Source organism: Haliotis rubra, unplaced genomic scaffold, assembly GCF_003918875.1.
Source record: "Haliotis rubra isolate DU_JTF1 unplaced genomic scaffold, ASM391887v1 Scf28, whole genome shotgun sequence".
In the NCBI taxonomy this organism is placed as follows: Eukaryota; Metazoa; Mollusca; class Gastropoda; order Lepetellida; family Haliotidae; genus Haliotis; species Haliotis rubra.
Window position 1 is genome coordinate 494076 of NW_025766891.1, and position 21768 is coordinate 515843.

Below are 21768 nucleotides of genomic sequence, written 5' to 3' on the forward strand. Positions count from 1 at the left end.
ACGTCAAGAACAGTGCTATGACGTCAAGTTTCTTCTGTGACTTTGCTTTCAACAGCAGCGACGGCGGGTTGCCAGCCTATGTTTGAAAGTAGATTTGGGTTTAATTTCCTCAATTTGACGACTTTGGTAATACACAGGATATCATATTCGAGCACATATCATACAGGTTTACGACACTTGTGCCTAAATATCGGTATATCCCTCACTCTCGCTCAGGAAATACCAACATGTTTCTACAGTTAATGTATCCTATAACTACAAGAATATTAAAGAGTTGGGAGCTTTAACCTTTATCTTTTTGTAGAGGGGTTATATAAATTGTATTACCCATATGTGAAAGAGGACACAGGGTAGTATTTTTCCTGAAAGTCCCTAGAGCTAGGGAGGTTATACCTTTTGGTGAACGTTGATTGGCTGCTTCAGAAAATAAACGATTTCATTCGTTAAAAACAATATGCCAGAACTACTTCATTCATAGGGATTACAAGACTTTATGGATAATCAACTTCTATATTTTGACAAAGGCGACGTTTCGGTATAGAATCTTGTACCGTTTTCAAGCATATGAAATGTCGCCATTGTCAAAATATAGAAGTTGATTATCCATAAAGTCTTGTCATCCCTATACCACCAACTTCTAGAATGCCACTCAAACAAATACTTCATTCATCTTTTCTATTCTTTCATTGTTTTACACTCAGTTTCTTGTATACGAAAATAAGAAAAATAATTACTCAATAAACTCAGTTTTGTTTATTTATAAGTTCATCACTGTAACTCATGGAAAAAACAGTTGTAGAAAAACAAACAACACAATGTTGCAAAAGGTGAAAAAATGCGTCTGCTTGAAATTATGTGAAGCATAAGAATGTTATTGGTGACGTCACATCTTGTGACGTCCCTAACAATCCTTCCTCTGTTGTCAGTGTAAACAAACTTGGCATCTTCGCTTTTTCCAATAAATGTGATTGACAAGGTCAAAGTTGGGTTATGGCCCGGGAAAGCGAAATCTGGACTAAACCTCCTCAATTTAGGTTTCGCTTTCGCGGGAACGGTCAAGCTACAGTTAACACTGAATTTCGTGTTCCCGGGACTCTCAATACACAAGAAAAACAAAGAAGTGTGAGTCGTCTGATACTGTAGTCATGGTAGAAATTTAATATATAAATAACAATAAATGTTTGAGCTACAAACTGTTCACCGATAAGTCACATGGATAGATCATGTGGAGGTGGAATTGAAAATATCGTGCATACACAACTTACATCGTTAAGCATTCATTGACGTAATTTACGTTACCGCAATATAATTTCTGTTACTTATATAAATAGGGCAATAACAACCTAAAACTGCTTTCACTTGTCAAAGTTTGATTGACATTTGATATTTCGGCAATACTAGACAACAAAATACAAAAGTTTCGTGAAACTCTCCAAATTTCCAAATATGGCAGGAACATAAATTTAGTGTTATTTAGAATGCCTGCACAGATACACCTAGATTTAATATAAAATTTGAAAGCACCGACAGCCAAAATTTAGGCGATAGCAATTGTCCCAGATAACTGAGAATTAGTGAGATCTGCTCGAACAACCGTCTTTGCACGGTGGATTAAATAAAATAGTCAAATAAGTCAAACAACAAACAAATTTTACTACACAACTCCATTACTTCTTTTCTCTGAGGGTTTTCCTTCACCGATGCCTAAACTTGTCATAGATCAAGTGCTGAAACTTGAAACAACTGAAACTTCAATGTCAGAAAACAAGTGCTTGCAATGCCAGAGATTCATGGCTGAATCGGACCCTCATTCATTATGTGCCTCATGTGTTGTGGGATCGCCTTGCTCTTTAGATAATCGTTGTTTGCTGTGCTCAGAATTATCAGAAGAGGACTGGTTAATTATGGACAAGGCTCGCAATAATCCAGGAAAGGAAATTATCGGATTCATCCGATTCATCTAGAATTAAGAAATCTGCTTCTCAACCTCAGCCAGATTCCATTAAATCAGAGACTAAGTCTAGGTCAAGATCAAAATCTAGTTCTTCATCCAGCCAAGTGGACACGTCGGCCATTACGTCCCTATTGTTGAATTTTAAGTCAGATATTCAGGCTGCGGCAATCTTTCCTTGAGTTTGAAAAGCGTAATGATTGGAAAATATCAGAATTGCAGAGGCAGTTAGATTTCGCGGAATCGTTAACTCAGAGGGCTCCATGTATAAATGACAGTCATTTCCCGCAGGGCGTCACGGTGCTATGCTCGTTTCGGCAGAGTACCACCACCGTTTTGAAGCTGGGTTGCCCATCCTCATGGCGGGAGACGCTAAGGCTTCATGCAGGAGGGACACCACCACGTGCGGGGTACCCTTAGGGTCCAGTACCCAAGCCAGACAGTCTGCAGAGCCGGCTATCGTTTCACGCTTCGGTGGATCTGTGTCGCCCGTGCGGCTTGGTGGTGGGAATCCGTTAGTCGGGCTCAGGCCTCTTGTACGGTCCCTTACGAGCCGTCAGATAGCACGGGCTTCATGGAGGGCTGCTTGTCCTACGGGGAATGCCACGCATAGTCATGCAACGGCTACAGTTACGTCAACGGCTTTCCAGGCCTTTATACATATGGACATACCCGCCATATTACCGTTAATTCCGGACTTATTGGACTCAGAGGGGCATACGGCCTACCCGGTATCTTATCCTGAATTGATTATGAAGGAGGGGTTTGTTACTGTGCCTTCCATGGATATGGCAGCGGAAGATTACGCTCCCGAATGGACATTGAAGGAAAAACTGGATTTTTTATATGGGTTGTATCCAAGTACTTTACCTCCGCCTGCTGAGGATATGGAACAGGAAATACCCATTGAATTGGGCTCTTCTGGCTGTTTACCTCCGGAGCGCACTCCAAGACTATCTTTGCCTCATTCATCAGTAGTGAGATCGGCCATGAATAATTGCAATGAATTGTTGGCTAAATCTACTTCTCTGGCGAACTTACCCAAGATTCCTAATAGGCCAGCGTATACTATTCACAATCTGGAATTGCCAGCTGGGATACCTCATCTGGACAAGGACTTTAGTCTACTGGGGGCTAGTAATCAGAAAGACTCTCCGTTACCATGCCAACCCAGGGAATTTAAGGAATTGGACACAGCCGCGTGTTCTACCATAGATATCCTCTCTTATGTTACTTGGTTCACAGCGGGTGTAAGGGCGTTACTCCCTGCTGTATTCAAGGACTATACGGACATTAAGAAGGATACTCTCGTGGCTATGTTGGTGCATGAAGTAGCCTTGGCTCATTCTTACTGATGTCTTATATCACGCTGTTTTGGATGCTACTCAGAATCAAGTCTATTCCTTGGGCAGACTCACGGCTATGGATGGGACACACGAGTTGAACTCAGTTAAGAATTTACCGAAATCCACTAAGGAGCTGATGTTTCAGCAACCTTTGAACTCAGCGGTTACTTTCAGTGGGCAGTGTCAACAAGCAGTTAAAGCAAAGGATGCTATTACTATGAGGATTCCTAATCAGCGTTTAGCGTCGGCCCTCTTGTCGCAGAATAGGTTCAGAAGTGCACCTAGGGATAGAAGAGATAGCACACAACCTTCATCTGGGTCCTGCCCTCAATCCATAAATCGACAGTCGCCATTACAACGTTCAGCGTTTGATAGAGCCTTGTATGCTAGACCACGTACATCGACCTCCTTTGCAAGTTCTAGATGTAGAGGTAGGGGGGCTAGATCTTTTCGCCCCTCAAGGGCTAGGAGGTTCTGACTCCCCTCTAGAAACAGGTTCTATTCCTTACGATTTGGAACCGCCCCGGGACTTGGAGATGGGCCATCGCCTAACAGCAGACAACAAATCTATTCAACAACTATTAGAAAAGGAAGCTATAGTAGAGTTGTCTCCCCTAGACACCTATTCTCTCGTGTTTCTAGTCCCCAAGAAAGACATGGAGGAGATGCGTATGATAATCGATCTAAAGATCCTCAAAAAAATTTCTTCAAAACACACCGAAATTCAGGATGGAATCTTTTGCGAATTTGCGCACCCTTATTCAACCGAATGCCAAGTTTGTACGTCTAGACCTGAAGGACACTTACCTGCATGTGCCAATTCATCCTCTGTCGCAGAGATACCTGAGGTTTGCAGTCAGCGGTCGCAGATATCAGTTCAGGGTTCTACCATTCGGGATATTACTTGCCCCCTGGCTATTCACAGTAATAATAACTCCCATACTGGCCTTCCTCCATCACAGACGCATAGAGACTTTCGGCCATCTTGATGATTTTTTTGGCCATGAATGTAATCACCAATGTGCTTGTGGTTCAGAAAAGGTTCATTGTACATGTGTTCACTCATTTGGGACTTACTGTTCACCCAGAGAAATCGGAATTGACTCCATCGCCTCGGATAAAATTCCTAGGAGCTGTTCTTGATACGAGAGTGTGCTGTATATTTCCTCCGCAAGATCGTTGGGAGAAGTTACAGGAAAGAATTCATCAGGTTGTGAGAGTTCCACACGCGTCAGTCAGGAGTTGGATGTCTCTGGTAGGAAGATTAACATCTATCCAGGATTTTACTCTGCGAGGCAGGATTCTTCTGAGAAAGACTCAGGTCTGGCTAAACCAGTACCGGATGTTAGATCTCGACTTGACAATTGTTTGTCCGGACCATGTAAACTCAGAACTTCTTTGGTGGACTCGGGAGTCAAATGTACTTATGGGAGCCCTGTTTCGGCCACCTCCTCAGGATCTCATGATATATTCAGATGCTTCCACTACAGGATGGGAAGCACACATGGATCACTTTCAAGTTCAAGGCAAATGGACACAGGAGGAAAGTACATATCATATCAATGTTCTAGAGATGTTGGCAATAGTAAAGGGCCTATCTCATTGGAGTCGATTGTTCGCGGGAAGAGCATCATGTTAGCCAGGGACAATTCCACGGTTGTAACTTATATAAACAAACAGGGAGGCACCAGGTCTCGCCTACTATTGCAGACTACTCTGCAACTATTTTGTGATTGCCGATCTCATGAAATGTTATGTAAGGGCTCGGCATATTCAGGGACACTTCAACATCCTGGCAGATTCCTTGTCAAGACAAGACAGAGTCGTCTCTACGGAATGGACTCTACACAGAGAGGCTTTTGCTTTGATAGGACACACAGATGGGAGTTTCCGATGATAGATCTTTTTGTGACATGCATGAACAATCGTCTTCCCACTTATGTCAGTCCGGTACCAGATCCTCTAGCGTGGGCAGTGGATGCCATGTCGATTTCTTGGGACAATATGATCGTGTATGCTTTTCCGCCATTCAAGATGATTCCGGAGGTGTTATCCAAGATAATTCTTCACAGTTGTGTAGTATTTCTAGTGGCTCCTCTCTGGCCGGCGAGGGCCTGGTTCCCCACGCTTCTTCAGCTTCTCATGGATATGCCTCTTCAACTGCCGCTTTGGGAGAATCTGCTCAGTCAGCCGGGATCAACTCGAGTTCATGAGAATCTTCACGGAAGTCAGAAGTGAGCCTTCCAACAGACAGGAGAGAGTCACAGCCTGACTTCGGATCCTAGTGGGACTGGAACAGTCAAGGAAAGAGATTCTACGAGTAGACCTATGGAAGGTGTGGCTTAAGAAGAACTATTTGCTAATAGTTGAACACTATGTTAGCGGGATTGGTATCCCTACGAGAGGTGATGGGGTTCACAAGGTCACGTGACTTCTAGGAGTGGGGGCGGTGGGGTAGCCTAATGGTTAAAGCGTTGGCTCGTCACGCCGAAGAACCGGGTTCGATTCCCCACATGGGCACAATGTGTTAAGCCCATTTCTGGTGTCCCCCGCCGTGATATTGCTGGAATATTGCTAAAAGCGGCGTAAAACTAAACTCAGTCAGTCAGTCAGTCTAGGAGTGATGCTAGATCCATATTGGGGACAATTAGAGGTTGTAAGGCTTTCAATCATTTGTTTAGTTATATCTGAATAATAGAGGGGTAGTCATATTCGGTAGTTGACAGGAAGTGACGTCATCAACTGGAAGTGATGTCAAATAAACCGGAAGTGATGTCATTTGTCGGAAGTGACATCATGAGTAGACCAGGTGTTTTAATCACCTAAAATTGATCAAGAGAAGTACCGTTAAACCGGAAGTGACGTCATCAAACCGGAAGTTACGTCATTAACTCAAAGAAAGATAGAAATATGGTTTCTACAGAATTAAAGATACTAAGGTTTATGTATGTTCTAGCGAGCTCTCCTAGATGGACAGAATTCTCCTCACATTAACTTCCTGTCCTAGTTATTTAAGCTAACAATTAATCATTGTTAGGATTATGGTGGCGGGTATCATAGGACATGAAGTAATCAAAGTCGTAGTTATTCAGTTATGAGAATTATATACTTCCAGTAAGATATTGGTATCCCTATTCTCATCTCATCCACAGGGCCCTCCGCCCATATGTTGGATTCTGGCAACCATAATCCAGAGGGAACATTACGACATAATTAGGAACAATAACAGGTATTGTTCGTAATTGTTAGTAAACTTACCTCTGGATTATGGGATATAGGTCCCTCCTGAACTTCCCGACCAGGTGTATGAGAAGACGTTTATTAAGAGTTTCTGTAGAAAAAATTATGAGGGCTTGGGGAGAACAATGCTGCGACGTCACGGCTAGGGGAGATAACTGTGTCGTTCTTTAGGCATACCACTAAGGATAACTATGACTTAGTTGGGGTTTTTTAAGAGAACTTTTTTCTCTTTCATTTCTGTATGTCACTGTGATACCATAGGAAACTGGCAACCATAATCCGGAGGTAAGTTTACTAACAATTACTAAAAATACCTGTAATTGTTCACTCTGGAAAGATAATCTGTCATTCCCTGTCACTCGTTAGTTATTGTCTAAAGCATCAATTTTGAAGGTTTGTGTATGGGAGTCGCCTTATATTTTAATTTGCTTTATAGACGGTGATATATGGTAGTAAGTGCGCAGCAAATTGATGATTCAGATTGTGATGCTTTGGTATGACAAGATGCCCTGTAACAGATGTTTATTTCTACATGAAAAATATTCATATCACTCTGAAAATTACAATATCAGCATATCAATAAATGATCAAGTATGGCAGATATTTGTAATTGCCTTGTTTTTGAGTGGCATTTCTGAAGATGAGTTGTCACACTCTTCAGGCTCATATGGAAATATATTTTTTTTACAATGAGATGTTAGTTGAGATGCAGCCACGAGACTGATCCAGACATCTGCTGCAACAACAGCATGGATCAGTGACGGTAGTGTGATAGAAAACTCCGAACAAATGTATCTAATTGAAACAAAATACACAAATGATATACAATTACCACAATATAGTCATGTGATGACTGTCAGCATATGTAAACACACCTGTCACGTGTGATTGTGTCAGTATTTTGATATTTTGAACATTTGATTGTTCTTCGTCTGTATGAAAATATTTTTTCCCATAATCAAGGACAGAAATATTTATTACTGCTATGATGTTGTGTTTTGTTACTTGCATGGAGGTTCATCAGTCTACATGAGCTGGCTTTTTGTGTACCTGTAATACTGTATGTCGTTCATTTTGTAATATTGGTAAATTGAGTGAGTGAGTAGTTTTAGGCCGCTTTTAGCAATATTCCAGCAATAGCATGGCGGGGGACACCAGAAATGGGCTTCACACATTGTACCCATGTGGGGACTCAAACCCGGGTCTTGGCGTGACAAGCAAATGCTTAAACCACTTAGCTACCCCACCATCCCTGGTAAATTGAACCAGTCTTGACTAAGGTCTGTTTCATTAAGCGATTGTAGCACTAAAGTGATCTTAACATCCATACTGTAACATAAGACATAGACTTACAACGGACGTAACTCTACGATTCTTTGTCAAATGATGCCTTAATAATTGGCAGAGGGGGAGACTACCGTCTGAGCATAAGCTGGACTAAACATCATAATCCAGTGATTTGGACCCGTGAAGATCCGGGTTAGAATTGGTCTTCAGTAACACATGCTTGTTATAAGAAGCAACCAATGGGATCGGGTGGTCAGGCTCACTGTCTTGGTTGACACATCTCATCGTATCCCAGTTGCATAGATCAATGCTCATGCTGATGATCACAGGATTGTCTGGTCCAGGCTTGATTATTTACTTACGACTTTTTTCAGAACAATATCTTAAACATGTTAAAGTACCTATTTAGATAAAAAATTGTAAATATGATAGAGTTACTTGTTTAATTATTACAAAAGTGTTATTGTTATACACATATACCTTGAAAAATATATCATTTTAAATCATGATACATATCATATCACAGGTAAAATATTGCGATACGTATCGTGACATAGTGTATCGTCTCAGCCCTATTAACCACTAGGCTAACCAACCGCCCCTGTGGACCGCCTCCGTGGTGTAGTGGTATGTTGGTCTCTGCCTGGCTCTCGGCATTAATGTGTACATCAAGGACTGGTCGGCTCGGAGTCAGTATAATGTGTCTGAGTGGGGTATTCATGCTTCACTGCGGCATGATATCTCAGTGGGCTAGCACTATAAAACCAGCTTCAGTCTGGGCTAGTACAAGCAGCTGCACATACACATACACACGCATGCACGTCGTCATATGAGCGAAATATTCTCAAGCACGACGTTAACCCAATTTCACCTCACCTCACCTCACCTCCACCAGATCCACGAAATCATACAGCATGTCCACCAGATCCATGAAATCATACAGCGTGTCCACCGGATCCACAAAATCATACAGCGTGTCCACCAGATCCACGATATCATACAGCATGTCCACCAGATCCACAAAATCATACAGCATTTCCACCGGATCCACGAAATCATACAGCGTGTCCACCAGATGGATGAAATCATACAGCATGTCCACCAGATCCACGAAATCATACAGCATGTCCACCAGATCCATGAAATCATACAGCGTGTCCACCAGATCCGTGAAATCATACAGCGTGTCCACCGGATCCACGAAATCATACAGCATGTCCACCGGATCCACGAAATCATACAGCATGTCCACCAGATCCACGAAATCATACAGCATGTCCACCAGATCCACAAAATCATACAGCATGTCCACCAGATCCACGAAATCATCTCTTACAACCATCTGGTTGCTGGGGACTGTACGTGATCCTTAGCCTAAGTACACTGTTTGGGATTAGCTTTTATTACTACCTGTTTATTAATGCTTTAAACTAAATTTGTAATTATTAGCAGTAGTGTTGGGAATTGGATGAAATATCACAATTGATGATTGCTTCATTACCAACGAACAATCATCGAAAAAAATTGGTTAGCATCATTTTTCAGATTTTCCCATCCAGGTTGTTATTGCAGATATGTATAACATGATGCAACTTGCTACTTTAAAGTGATGACTAATATATCATGAACATAAACTTCCTGGAGTTTTCAAGAAATATTTGGTCATAATTTTTCAGTTAGTGAAGTGAGTTTTCTAAGAATCAAACAAGTTTTCAGGCCCTGACAATTTTGAAGATATGTTACATCGTCAAGTGTTTCAAAGACTAAAACAGTAGTTCAAAAATCGTTTGTGTTGGATTATGAGAAAATGTGATCGATTGTTTGGTCGTTAGGTCACTGCGACCAATCTTTGATTTTTTCAATTAATCGGAACACCACTAATTAGCAGGTTCAAATCCATAATGGTTTTAAATGTCTTCTTGGTTGTTTGTTTACCATCATAATGAACATGATGAAATGAAAATATTAATCTAGTTGTCAGTGAGTTCCACAGAGACAGCGTCATAATTTCACACATGCATTGAGTGAGTGAGGGATCGAGCGAGTGATATTCCTGCAATATCACTGTGGGGGACACCAGAAATGGGCTTCACGCATTGTACCATGTGGGGAATTGAACCCAGGTCTTCGGCATGATGACCCAACGCTTTAACCACCAGGCTACCCAACCGTATCATGCAGTTTTTAAGCCATGTGCTGATCTATTCGAACACCCGAATCATGCACATCTTAACTTCTAGCAACAGGTGTGTTAGCCATACTTGTGGGTTTGATTCCAGGATTCAAACCCATACACACAGGTGGACTGGGAAATGTTTATTAACCTAGTTCAATTATTGTTGTTTTCAGTGAATGGAAGAAAGAGATGAAGAAATTGAAAGAGACAGGAAAGAAGCCCAGTCTGATGCGTGCCCTAGCGAGATGTTTCGGTGTTCAGTATATGCTCCTGGGAATCATTGTGTTCATTGAGGTGAGTATGCTGTAGTCTCTCTGGATGACCACACCTGTAGCTTGTTTTCTCTAATCATTGTGTTCATTGAGGTGAGTATGCTGTAGTCTCTCTGGATGACCACACCTGTAGCTTGTTTTCTCTAATCATTGTGTTCATTGAGGTGAGTACGCTGTAGTCTCTCTGGAGGACCACACCTGTAGCTTGTTTTCTCTAATCATTGTCTTCATTGAGGTGAGTACGCAGTAGTCTCTCTGGAGGACCACACCTGTAGCTTGTTTTCTCTAATCATTGTGTTCATTGAGGTGAGTACGCTGTAGTCTCTCTGGATGACCACACCTGTAGCTTGTTTTCTCTAATCATTGTGTTCATTGAGGTGAGTATGCTGTAGTCTCTCTGGATGACCACACCTGTAGCTTGTTTTCTCTAATCATTGTCTTCATTGAGGTGAGTATGCTGTAGTCTCTCTGGATGACCACACCTGTAGCTTGTTTTCTCTAATCATTGTGTTCATTGAGGTGAGTACGCTGTAGTCTCTCTGGAGGACCACACCTGTAGCTTGTTTTCTCTAATCATTGTCTTCATTGAGGTGAGTACGCTGTAGTCTCTCTGGATGACCACACCTGTAGCTTGTTTTCTCTAATCATTGTGTTCATTGAGGTGAGTACGCTGTAGTCTCTCTGGAGGACCACACCTGTAGCTTGTTTTCTCTTATCATTGTGTTCATTGAGGTGAGTACGCTGTAGTCTCTGGAGGACCACACCTGTAGCTTGTTTTCTCTAATCATTGTGTTCATGGAGGTGAGTACGCTGTCGTCTCTCTGGATGACCACACCTGTAGCTTGTTTTCTCTAATCATTGTCTTCATTGAGGTGAGTACGCTGTAGTCTCTCTGGATGACCACACCTGTAGCTTGTTTTCTCTAATCATTGTGTTCATTGAGGTGAGTACGCTGTAGTCTCTCTGGATGACCTCACCTGTAGCTTGTTTTCAACCAGCTTGTCAACCAGCCTGACAAGCCGATTCCGTTAGTCATATCTAAGAACAAGCATGGGTTGCTGAAGACCACTTCTAAGCATCTTTGACCGCCTCTGTGGTGTAGTGGTTAGAGAGTCCGCCCAGAGAGCGGAAGGTCGCGGGTTCGATCCCCAGCCACATCATACCACAAGACATTAAAATATGGTACTTGTTGTTCCCTGTCTGGCGCTTGGCATTAATGGGTACAAGGACTGGTCGGCTCGGAGTCAGTATAATGTGTCTGAGTGGGGTATTCATTCTTAACTGGGGCATGGTATCTCAGTGAGCTAGCACTATAATACTAGCATTAGTCTGGGCTAGTACAAGCAGCCCCACATACACATACACACACACACACACACACACACATGGACGTATGAGCTAAATAATTCTTAAGTCCATCGATGTTAAACCCCATTTCACCTCACCTCTAAGCATCTTTGTGCAGGATACACTTTACTTCACCTATTTATTACCTCTATTTTTGTGAATCAATGTAAAACCATGATAAGTGCAGACATTTGATACCGTCACGGTAAAATGTTCTCGTTTTTTTTCGCACTTCAAACTACAATAGTTATTCTTCACTGTACAAAATACATACATAATGAATTAGATGCTCGTAGAAATTGGTCATGCATCCTGCACGTTGTTACACAAGTAACATTGTATCCTGTTTCACATTTTGAAACCAACAAGAATGCAGATAGTCATTTCAACAGATTGCCGTAATAAATTGGTCTGCACACATGCATGACTAATTATTCGTGAATCCTGCTCATTCCTGTACAAATGTGAAAATCAATCTTGATCATGACATTAAACCCGATTTCACTTTTTGAAACCAACAAGAATGCAGATAGTCATTTCAACAGATTGCAATAATAAATTGGTCTGCACACATGCATGACTAATTATTCATGAATCCTGCTCATTCCTGTACAAATATGAAAATCAATCTTGATCATGACATTAAACCCGATTTCACTTTTTGCCTTTGACTATGAAAACCTGCATCAGCAATAATGCTGATAGTACTTCCACAGATCACAGGTTTTTAGTGACCACACATAAAGCAATGTAAGACCATAAACAAAGTCTCTACTCTATTACTTTTCAATAAGACAAAAGATGAACTTACAGAAGAACCATTTCAGTTTGATAAAGAATGTTTATGTCCTCCTCTCACAGTCTTTATATCTACGGGGAGCGGTGGGGTAGCCTAGTGGTTCAAGCGTTGGCTCGTCACGCCGAAGACACGGGTTCGATTCCCCACATGGGACCAATGTGTTAAGCCCATTTCCGGTGTCCCCCACCGTGATATCGCTGGAATATTGCTAAAAGCGGTGTAAAACTAAACTCAGTCAGTCAGTTATATCTACGGTTTCAGCAAACAGTTTCACCTGAGGAGAACAAAATAACGTTGAACCAAATCTACCGTGTAATCAGTGCTAAAATGCATGGTCTGAAAGGAAAACAAACCAAGTAGGGGATAGAACTGGTCACTTATGATCTGTCCACGCTGTAAGACTTGACCAACATGAATTTAGTTGTCCAATCCAAGATGGCGTCCAAGATGGCCACCAAAAATCAAAGATTTCCAATTCTAACTCTGTGATTAAAGCAGAAACCCTTGCAGTCTACACTGTGACGTGGATCATTGCTCATACAACAAGCATGGGTTACTGAAGACCAGTTCTAAGCATCTTTGACCACCTCTGTGGTGTAGTGGTTAGAGCATCCGCCCAGAGAGCGGAAGGTCGCAGGTTCGATCCCCAGCCACATCATACCACAAGACATTAAAATATGGTACTTGTTGTTCCCTGTCTGGTGCTCGGCATTAATGGGTACAACAAGGACTGGTCGGCTTGGAGTCAGTATAATGTGTCTGAGTGGGGTATTCATGCTTAACTGCAGCATCTCAGTGAGCTAGCGCTTAGTCTGGGCTAGTACAAGCAGCCGCACATACACACACACAGACACATGCACGTATGAAGTCACAAGTCATTATGATACAGGTGAAATATTGTTGACTTTGGCATTAACAACACTTGCTCACTTTCAGTAGAAACGTAACAAGTGGACCCTGGAAACTTTGGAAAGCTTCTTTTGTGACAAAAGTCATTTTGTGCTTGTACTAAGTCATCGGGCTGTTTTAACTTGTATGTCTTTATACCATGGGCATCATGCAGACAAGGCTTCAAAAGACATATTTATGATTTGAGCTAATGATCACAGGATTGTGGATCGTACAGGACTGGGCATTGTAGTTTGCAGCACATTAGAAGACTGCTCCACTCACACCCCTGAGCCGACAGTACAGATATTGGTGCCAGCATCCACTTGTTTGTGTCTGACATTTGCTACTTGTGTCCTTGTGTGTCTTTTGACACATGCACATGATGTTAACTTGTGTCTTTCCACATGTGCTACCTGTTTATTGTCTCCTGACTTATACTTCTTGTTTATTCAGGTGTCTCCTGACACATGCTAAATGTTTACACGCCTCCAGACATGCTGCACGTTAACGTATGTCTCTCTGACATATGCTGCATGTTTACTCCCGTGTCTCCTGACATGTTAATTCTTGTTTTCGGATACATACTCTATGTACTACTCATGGGTCTCCAGACATATCCTAAACACTTATTCATGTCTCTTGACTGTTTATTCTTGTCCTCTGATACATGCTACCTCTTTACTAATGTGTCTCCTAACATATGCTACCTGTTTACTAATGTGTCTGCTAACATATGCTACCTGTTTACTAATGTGTCTCCTAACATATGCTACCTGTTGACTAATGTGTCTCCTAACATATGCTACCTGTTTACTAATGTGTCTCCTAACATATGCTACCTGTTTACTAATGTGTCTCCTAACATATGCTACCTGTTTACTAATGTGTCTCCTAACACATGCTACCTGTTTACTAATGTTTCTCCTAACATATGCTACCTGTTTACTAATGAGTCCCCTGACTATGTCTTGTGACACATGCTACCTGTTTACTAATGAGTACTAATGAGTCCCCTGACTATGTCTTGTGACACATGCTACCTGTTTACTAATGTGTCCCCTGACTATGTCTTGTGACACATGCTACCTGTTTACTAATGTGTCCCCTGACTATGTCTTGTGACACATGCTACCTGTTTACTAATGAGTCCCCTGACTATGTCTTGTGACACATGCTACCTGTTTACTAATGTGTCCCCTGACTATGTCTTGTGACACATGCTACCTGTTTACTAATGTGTCCCCTGACTATGTCTTGACACATGCTACCTGTTTACTAATGTGTCCCCTGACTATGTCTTGTGACACATGCTACCTGTTTACTAATGTGTCCCCTGACTATGTCTTGTGACACATGCTACCTGTTTACTAATGAGTCCCCTGACTATGTCTTGTGACACATGCTACCTGTTTACTAATGAGTCTCCTGACAATGTCTTGTGACACATGCTACCTGTTTACTAATGTGTCCCCTGACTGTCTTGTGACACTTGCTACCTGTTTACTAATGTGTCTCCCTGACTGTTTACTAATGTGTCTCCTTGTGACACATGCTACCTGTTTACTAATGTGTCCCCTGACTGTCTTGTGACACATGCTACCTGTTTACTAATGTGTCCCCTGACTGTCTTGTGACACATGCTACCTGTTTACTAATGTGTCCCCTGACTGTCTCTTGTGACACATGCTACCTGTTTACTAATGTGTCCCCTGACTATGTCTTGTGACACATGCTACCTGTTTACTAATGTGTCCCCTGACTATGTCTTGTGACACTACCTGCTACCTGTGTTACTGACTGTCTTGTGACATGCCCTGTTTACTAATGTGTCTTGTGACTATGCCACCTGACACTTGCTACCTGTTTACTAATGTGTCCCCTGACTATGTCTTGTGACACATGCTACCTGTTTACTAATGTGTCCCCTGACTATGTCTTGTGACACATGCTACCTGTTTACTAATGTGTCCCCTGACTATGTCTTGTGACACATGCTACCTGTTTACTAATGTGTCCCCTGACTATGTCTTGTGACACATGCTACCTGTTTACTAATGTGTCCCCTGACTATGTCTTGTGACACATGCTACCTGTTTACTAATGTGTCCCTGACTATGTCTTGTGACACATGCTACCTGTTTACTAATGTGTCCCCTGACTATGTCTTGTGACACATGCTACCTGTTTACTAATGTGTCCCCTGACTATGTCTTGTGACACATGCTACCTGTTTACTAATGTGTCCCCTGACTATGTCTTGTGACACATGCTACCTGTTTACTACTACCTGACTGTTTACTAATGTGTCCCCTGACTATGTCTTGTGACACATGCTACCTGTTTACTAATGAGTCCCTGACTATGTCTTGTGACACATGCTACCTGTTTACTAATGAGTCCCCTGACTATGTCTTGTGACACATGCTGTCTGTTTACTAATGAGTCCCTGACTATGTCTTGTGACACATGCTACCTGTTTACTAATGAGTCCCCTGACTATGTCTTGTGACACATGCTACCTGTTTACTAATGAGTCCCCTGACTATGTCTTGTGACACATGCTACCTGTTTACTAATGAGTCTCCTGACTATGTCTTGTGACACATGCTACCTGTTTACTAATGAGTCCCCTGACTATGTCTTGTGACACATGCTACCTGTTTACTAATGTGTCCCCTGACTATGTCTTGTGACACATGCTACCTGTTTACTAATGTTCTCCCTGACTATGTCTTGTGACACATGCTACCTGTTTACTAATGAGTCCCTGACTATGTCTTGTGACACATGCTACCTGTTTACTAATGTGTCCCTGACTATGTCTTGTGACACATGCTACCTGTTTACTAATGTGTCCCCTGACTATGTCTTGTGACACATGCTACCTGTTTACTAATGTGTCCCTGACTATGTCTTGTGACACATGCTACCTGTTTACTAATGTGTCCCCTGACTATGTCTTGTGACACATGCTACCTGTTTACTAATGAGTCCCCTGACTATGTCTTGTGACACATGCTACCTGTTTACTATGTGAGTCCCTGACTATGTCTTGTGACACTGCCTGTTTACTAATGAGTCCCCTGACTATGTCTTGTGACACATGCTACCTGTTTACTAATGAGTCTCCTGACTATGTCTTGTGACACATGCTACCTGTTTACTAATGAGTCTCCTGACTATGTCTTGTGACACATGCTACCTGTTTACTAATGAGTCTCCTGACTATGTCTTGTGACACATGCTACCTGTTTACTAATGAGTCTCCTGACTATGTCTTGTGACACATGCTACCTGTTTACTAATGAGTCTCCTGACTATGTGTTGTGACATATGCTACCTGTTTACTAATGTGTCTCCTGACACATGCTACCTGTTTACTAATGAGTCTCCTGACTATGTCTTGTGACACATGCTACCTGTTTACTATTGAGTCCCCTGACTATGTCTTGTGACACATGCTACCTGTTTACTCATGTTTCTCCTGACATGTTCTAAATGTTTATTTGTGTCTCATGACACGTTTATTCTTGTCCCCTGACAAATGCTAAATGTTTACTCCTATGTCTTCAGGAGGGAACAAAGGTGGTGCAGCCGTTACTGCTGGGGGGACTGATCCGCTACTTCACCCCCGACTCCACCATCTCGAAGCAGGAGGCCTACCTGTACGCCATGGCTGTCAGTATCTGTGCCATCGTCCTCGCTGTTGCTCACCACCCCTACTTCTTCAGCGTCACACGGATAGGCATGCAGATGCGGGTGGCCTGCTGTTCCTTGATGTATAAGAAAGTAAGTTTCTGTGAGTCACGATCGTATCACTATGTGCTGTGAGGGTCTCGGCATAACTGCTGTCAACATCTGTACATACTTCAGAACAATCAGGGCCTTCACCATCAGACAGGGGTGCTGGGGTAGCTCTCTCTCACTCAATCTCTCTCTCTCTCTCTCACACTCACTCACTCAATCTCTCTCTCTCTCTCTCTCTCTCTCTCTCTCTCTCTCTCCCTACTTCCCTCCCATTGGAAATAGTAGGAACTCTTCAGTCAAGTAAGATAGGAAGGTCTGGTTGTTTATAAAAGTTGTTTGTAATTATACATTGTTTGTGTGTGGGAGTTTTTAACAACGTTCACTCATTCACTTCTATGTGGCACAAAAAGAGCAGGTCATCAGCAGGTGCTTGTCATCCAGACATGAATCTCTGTATAATTCTGATGTGTATCATCTCTTTTCCAGTCCCTCCGACTGAGCAACAAAGCTCTAGGCGAGACCACAGTGGGACAGATAGTCAATCTCATGTCCAATGATGTCAACCGGTTTGATCAGGTCAGTTGTTTCTCCAAGTGTGCTCCATGTCGCTGTGGGACACCATGATGATAAATTTGCTATGTAGCGCCACACTCAAAACTATTCCATCTGTATGGCAGCAGTCTGTAAATAATCGAGTCTGGACCAGACAATTAAGTGATCAACATCAAGAGAATTGATCTATGCAGTTGGGATACAATGACATGTGTCAACCAAGTCAGCAAGCCGTAAGTGTCTCTTAAGAGTAGCATGGATTGCTGAAGACCATATCTAACCCTGACCTTCACGGAATCTTCCAATACAGTGGAAACTGCCTAAGGGAAATACCGCTTAACTGAACAGACCTGATAAGTAAACACTTTTCTTTGGTCCCGGCAACTTTCTTCATTAATTATCACTATTAGAGTCTGGTTAACTAAACTCGGATAAGTAAACAATACTGCTTAACTAAACATCTTCTCACGGTCCATGGAAGTAAATTACTTAACAAAATAGACTGGATAACTAAATTAGCGATCACCACATAATCCGACATGAGGGGCAGTCGTGTCAGCCTTTAGTAAAAAAACCATGCTACTTACATCTCGCTGGCGTCAAACAGTTGACAATACACTGCCAGCCCTGATAAGTTGTTCATTGCTTTATGTAGCTTGGTCATATTACTTAGAAATGTTGTCTGTTATTCTGCTGTATACATATACATGCATGTGGTTGTCATTTGCAGGTTTTTATAAGTTTGGATAAGTAAAAGACCTGATAAGTAAACAATTTTGGCGAGTCCCTTGAAATTTTACTTATCAGGTTTCCACATTATCTGGAAATATTGTTGAGTGTGGCGTTAAACAATAAACCAAAGAAAGAGAGAAACAAACAAACCAACAGAAAGGTCACCAGACTTGACCTCATGGTGTCCTTACATCAACGTCCAAAGGAAGTCTTGTATTAGAGTAAAATATCTGATAGTAATGAGACTATGGCTGGCAAGAATATTAAACCTAACTACTCATTGTCAAAAAATGATTAATACATCTGGGCACATTCATTCAGACTTGTTTTGCTTGCTCCTGAGTACAACTTGTGAAGTCTGTCCTACTGTAATTTTAAGATTGGTGACCGTGTGGATTTCCTGATCTACAGTGTGTCCTGATCTCTTGTTCCAGGCTGTGATATTTCTTCACTTTTTGTGGATTGGCCCGGTGCAAGCAATAGCCGTCCTGGTGATACTTTGGTATGAGTTGGGGCCGGCAGTGCTGGCAGGCTTCGCTGTCCTCATACTGCTCATACCTCTACAGGGATGGATGGGCAAGCTTTTCTCTGTACTAAGGTGAGTCATCTCGGGAAACTCTCCTCTGTACTCAGGTGAGTCATCCCGGAAAACTCTTCTATATACTCAGGTGAGTCATCCCGGGAAACTCTTCTATATACTCAGGTGAGTCATCCCGGGAAACTCTTCTCTGTACTCATGTGATTCATCCCGGGAAACTCTTCTCTGTACTCAGGTGAGTAGACCTGGGTAACTCTTCTATATACTCAAGTGAGTCATGCTGGGAAACTCTTCTATATACTCATGTGAGTCATCCCGGGAAACTCTTCTATATACTCAGGTGAGTCATCCCGGGAAACTCTTCTATATACTCAGGTGAGTCATCCCGGGAAACTCTTCTCTGTACTCATGTGATTCATCCCGGGAAACTCTTCTCTGTACTCAGGTGAGTAGACCTGGGTAACTCTTCTATATACTCAAGTGAGTCATGCTGGGAAACTCTTCTATATACTCATGTGAGTCATCCCGGGAAACTCTTCTATATACTCAGGTGAGTCATCCCGGGAAACTCTTCTATATACTCAGGTGTGTCATCCCGGGAAACTCTTCTATATACTCAGGTGAGTCATCCCGGGAAACTCTTCCCTGTACTCAGGTGAATAGACTGGGGAAAGTTTTCTCTGACTCAGGTGAGTAGACATGTGAAACTCTTCACTGTAACCCAGGTGAGTAGACCTGTGAAACTGTTCTCTATACACAGGTGAATAGACCTGTGAAACTCTTCTCTGTACTCAGGTGAGTAGACCTGTGAAACTGTTCTCTATACACAGGTGAGTAGACCTGGGAAACTCTTCTCTTTACACAGGTGAGTAGACCTGGGAAACTCTTCTCTTTACACAGGTGAGTAGACCTGGGAAACTCTTCTCTGTACTCAGGTGAGTAGACCTGGGAAACTCTTCTCTGTACTCAGGTGAGTAGACCTGGGAAACTCTTCTCTGTACTCAGGTGAGTAGACCTGGGAAACTCTTCTCTGTACTCAGGTGAGTAGACCTGGGAAACTCTTCTCTGTACTCAGGTGAGTAGACCTGGGAAACTGTTCTCTGTACTCAGGTGAGTAGACATGTGAAACTCTTCACTGTACCCAGGTGAGTAGACCTGGGAAACTCTTCTCTGTACTCAGGTGAGTAGACATGTGAAACTCTTCTCTGTACTCAGGTGAGTAGACCTGGGAAACTCTTCTCTGTACCCGGTGTGAGTAGACCTGGGAAACTCTTCTCTGTACTCAGGTGAGTAGACATGTGAAACTCTTCTCTGTACTCAGGTGAGTAGACCTGGGAAACTCTTCTCTGTACTCAGGTGAGTAGACCTGGGAAACTCTTCTCTGTACCCAGGTGAGTAGACCTGGGAAACTCTTCTCTGTACCCAGGTGAGTAGACCTGGGAAACTCTTCTCTGTACTCAGGTGAGTAGACATGTGAAACTCTTCTCTGTACTCAGGTGAGTAGACCTGGGAAACTCTTCTCTGTACTCAGGTGAGTAGACCTGGGAAACTCTTCTCTGTACTCAGGTGAGTAGACCTGGGAAACTCTTCTCTGTACTCAGGTGAGTAGACATGTGAAACTCTTCTCTGTACTCAGGTGAGTAGACCTGGGAAACTCTTCTCTGTACTCAGGTGAGTAGACCTGGGAAACTCTTCTCTGTACCCAGGTGAGTAGACCTGGGAAACTCTTCTCTGTACTCAGGTGAGTAGACATGTGAAACTCTTCTCTGTACCCAGGTGAGTAGACCTGGGAAACTCTTCTCTGTACTCAGGTGAGTAGACATGTGAAACTCTTCTCTGTACTCAGGTGAGTAGACCTGGGAAACTCTTCTCTGTACTCAGGTGTGTAGCCCTGGGAAACTTTTCTCTGTACTCAGGTAAGTAGACCGAGAAACTCTTCTCTTTACTCAGGTGGTTAGTCAGGGGAAATTCTTCTCTCTACTCTGTGAGTAGTTTTAAACTTGCAAAGCTGTAATCATTGGGTATCTTGCAAAAAAAAACACATGAAGAGAAAAAACATAACATTTAAGATGTTTCATATTTTCAACCTTTGGTTTCTATTCATGCTACTTTGAGCATTTCCTGACCACTGACCATCAATGCATGCGTGAAAAGGGAAACAGTCCTTAAATGTGAAATGGTTTCTTCTCCCTACAGACAAAAGACAGCTAAACACACCGATGAACGAGTGCGTGTGATGAATGAGATCATCTCAGGGATGCGAGTTATAAAGATGTATTGTTGGGAAAAACCATTTGGAGATATGGTGGAGAAAATCAGAAGGTAGGTAGATTTCATCTCCTCAGTTGCAATTCCATTTCTTAATATATCTACCCTTATATTCAAACTTTCAACATTACAAATTCACCTCGATCAAACACCAACATTTGGTGTTACATCTGCATATAAAGTCTGTTCTTATATGTTATTTTTCTGATAATTAACAATAATATTACATTTAGGCTGTAAATTACAATCTGTGAGATGTTCTTGATTCTCATGCAATTGAAGGATTGTACCATAAATTTAGTTTGAAAAAGATGTCACGTTTCAAAATGCATATATAAGTATTATTCAATGTTTGCATATAAACAGAAGTTTTCATGTTTTTCTAGCATCATATTTGCAAAAGCTCTCGTCTTTTTAAGACTCTTTAAATTGTGTTTGAATGTTATTAATGTTTTTATTTGACATGAAATATGTTGCTATGCATTATAATGATTTGAATATATTCATTTGAAATGCTTTTACTTTAGTTTTAATGCATTTTATCACATTTCTTGTATTGATATAGAATGTTTAATGAATTTCTAATGATATACGAATATTTGCACACAAAGTCACAAATCAT

At 42.0% G+C, this 21768-nt stretch overlaps 1 protein-coding gene across 3 annotated transcripts in view; it reads left to right on the forward strand.

Moving 5' to 3' along the window:
- Positions 1–10179: 10179 nt before the first annotated feature.
- The window catches only part of LOC124281103 (ATP-binding cassette sub-family C member 4-like), a 99839-nt gene continuing 88250 nt past the window's right edge, over positions 10180–21768 (forward strand). For all 3 annotated transcript variants that reach the window (XM_046717120.1, XM_046717119.1, XM_046717117.1), the window contains exons 1-5: positions 10180–10294; positions 16883–17098; positions 17543–17632; positions 18775–18938; positions 21075–21200. In XM_046717120.1, coding sequence (XP_046573076.1) covers positions 10190–10294; positions 16883–17098; positions 17543–17632; positions 18775–18938; positions 21075–21200 — 701 coding nt within the window. In that variant the 5' untranslated portion in view covers positions 10180–10189. The remainder of the gene's footprint in view (positions 10295–16882; positions 17099–17542; positions 17633–18774; positions 18939–21074; positions 21201–21768) is intronic.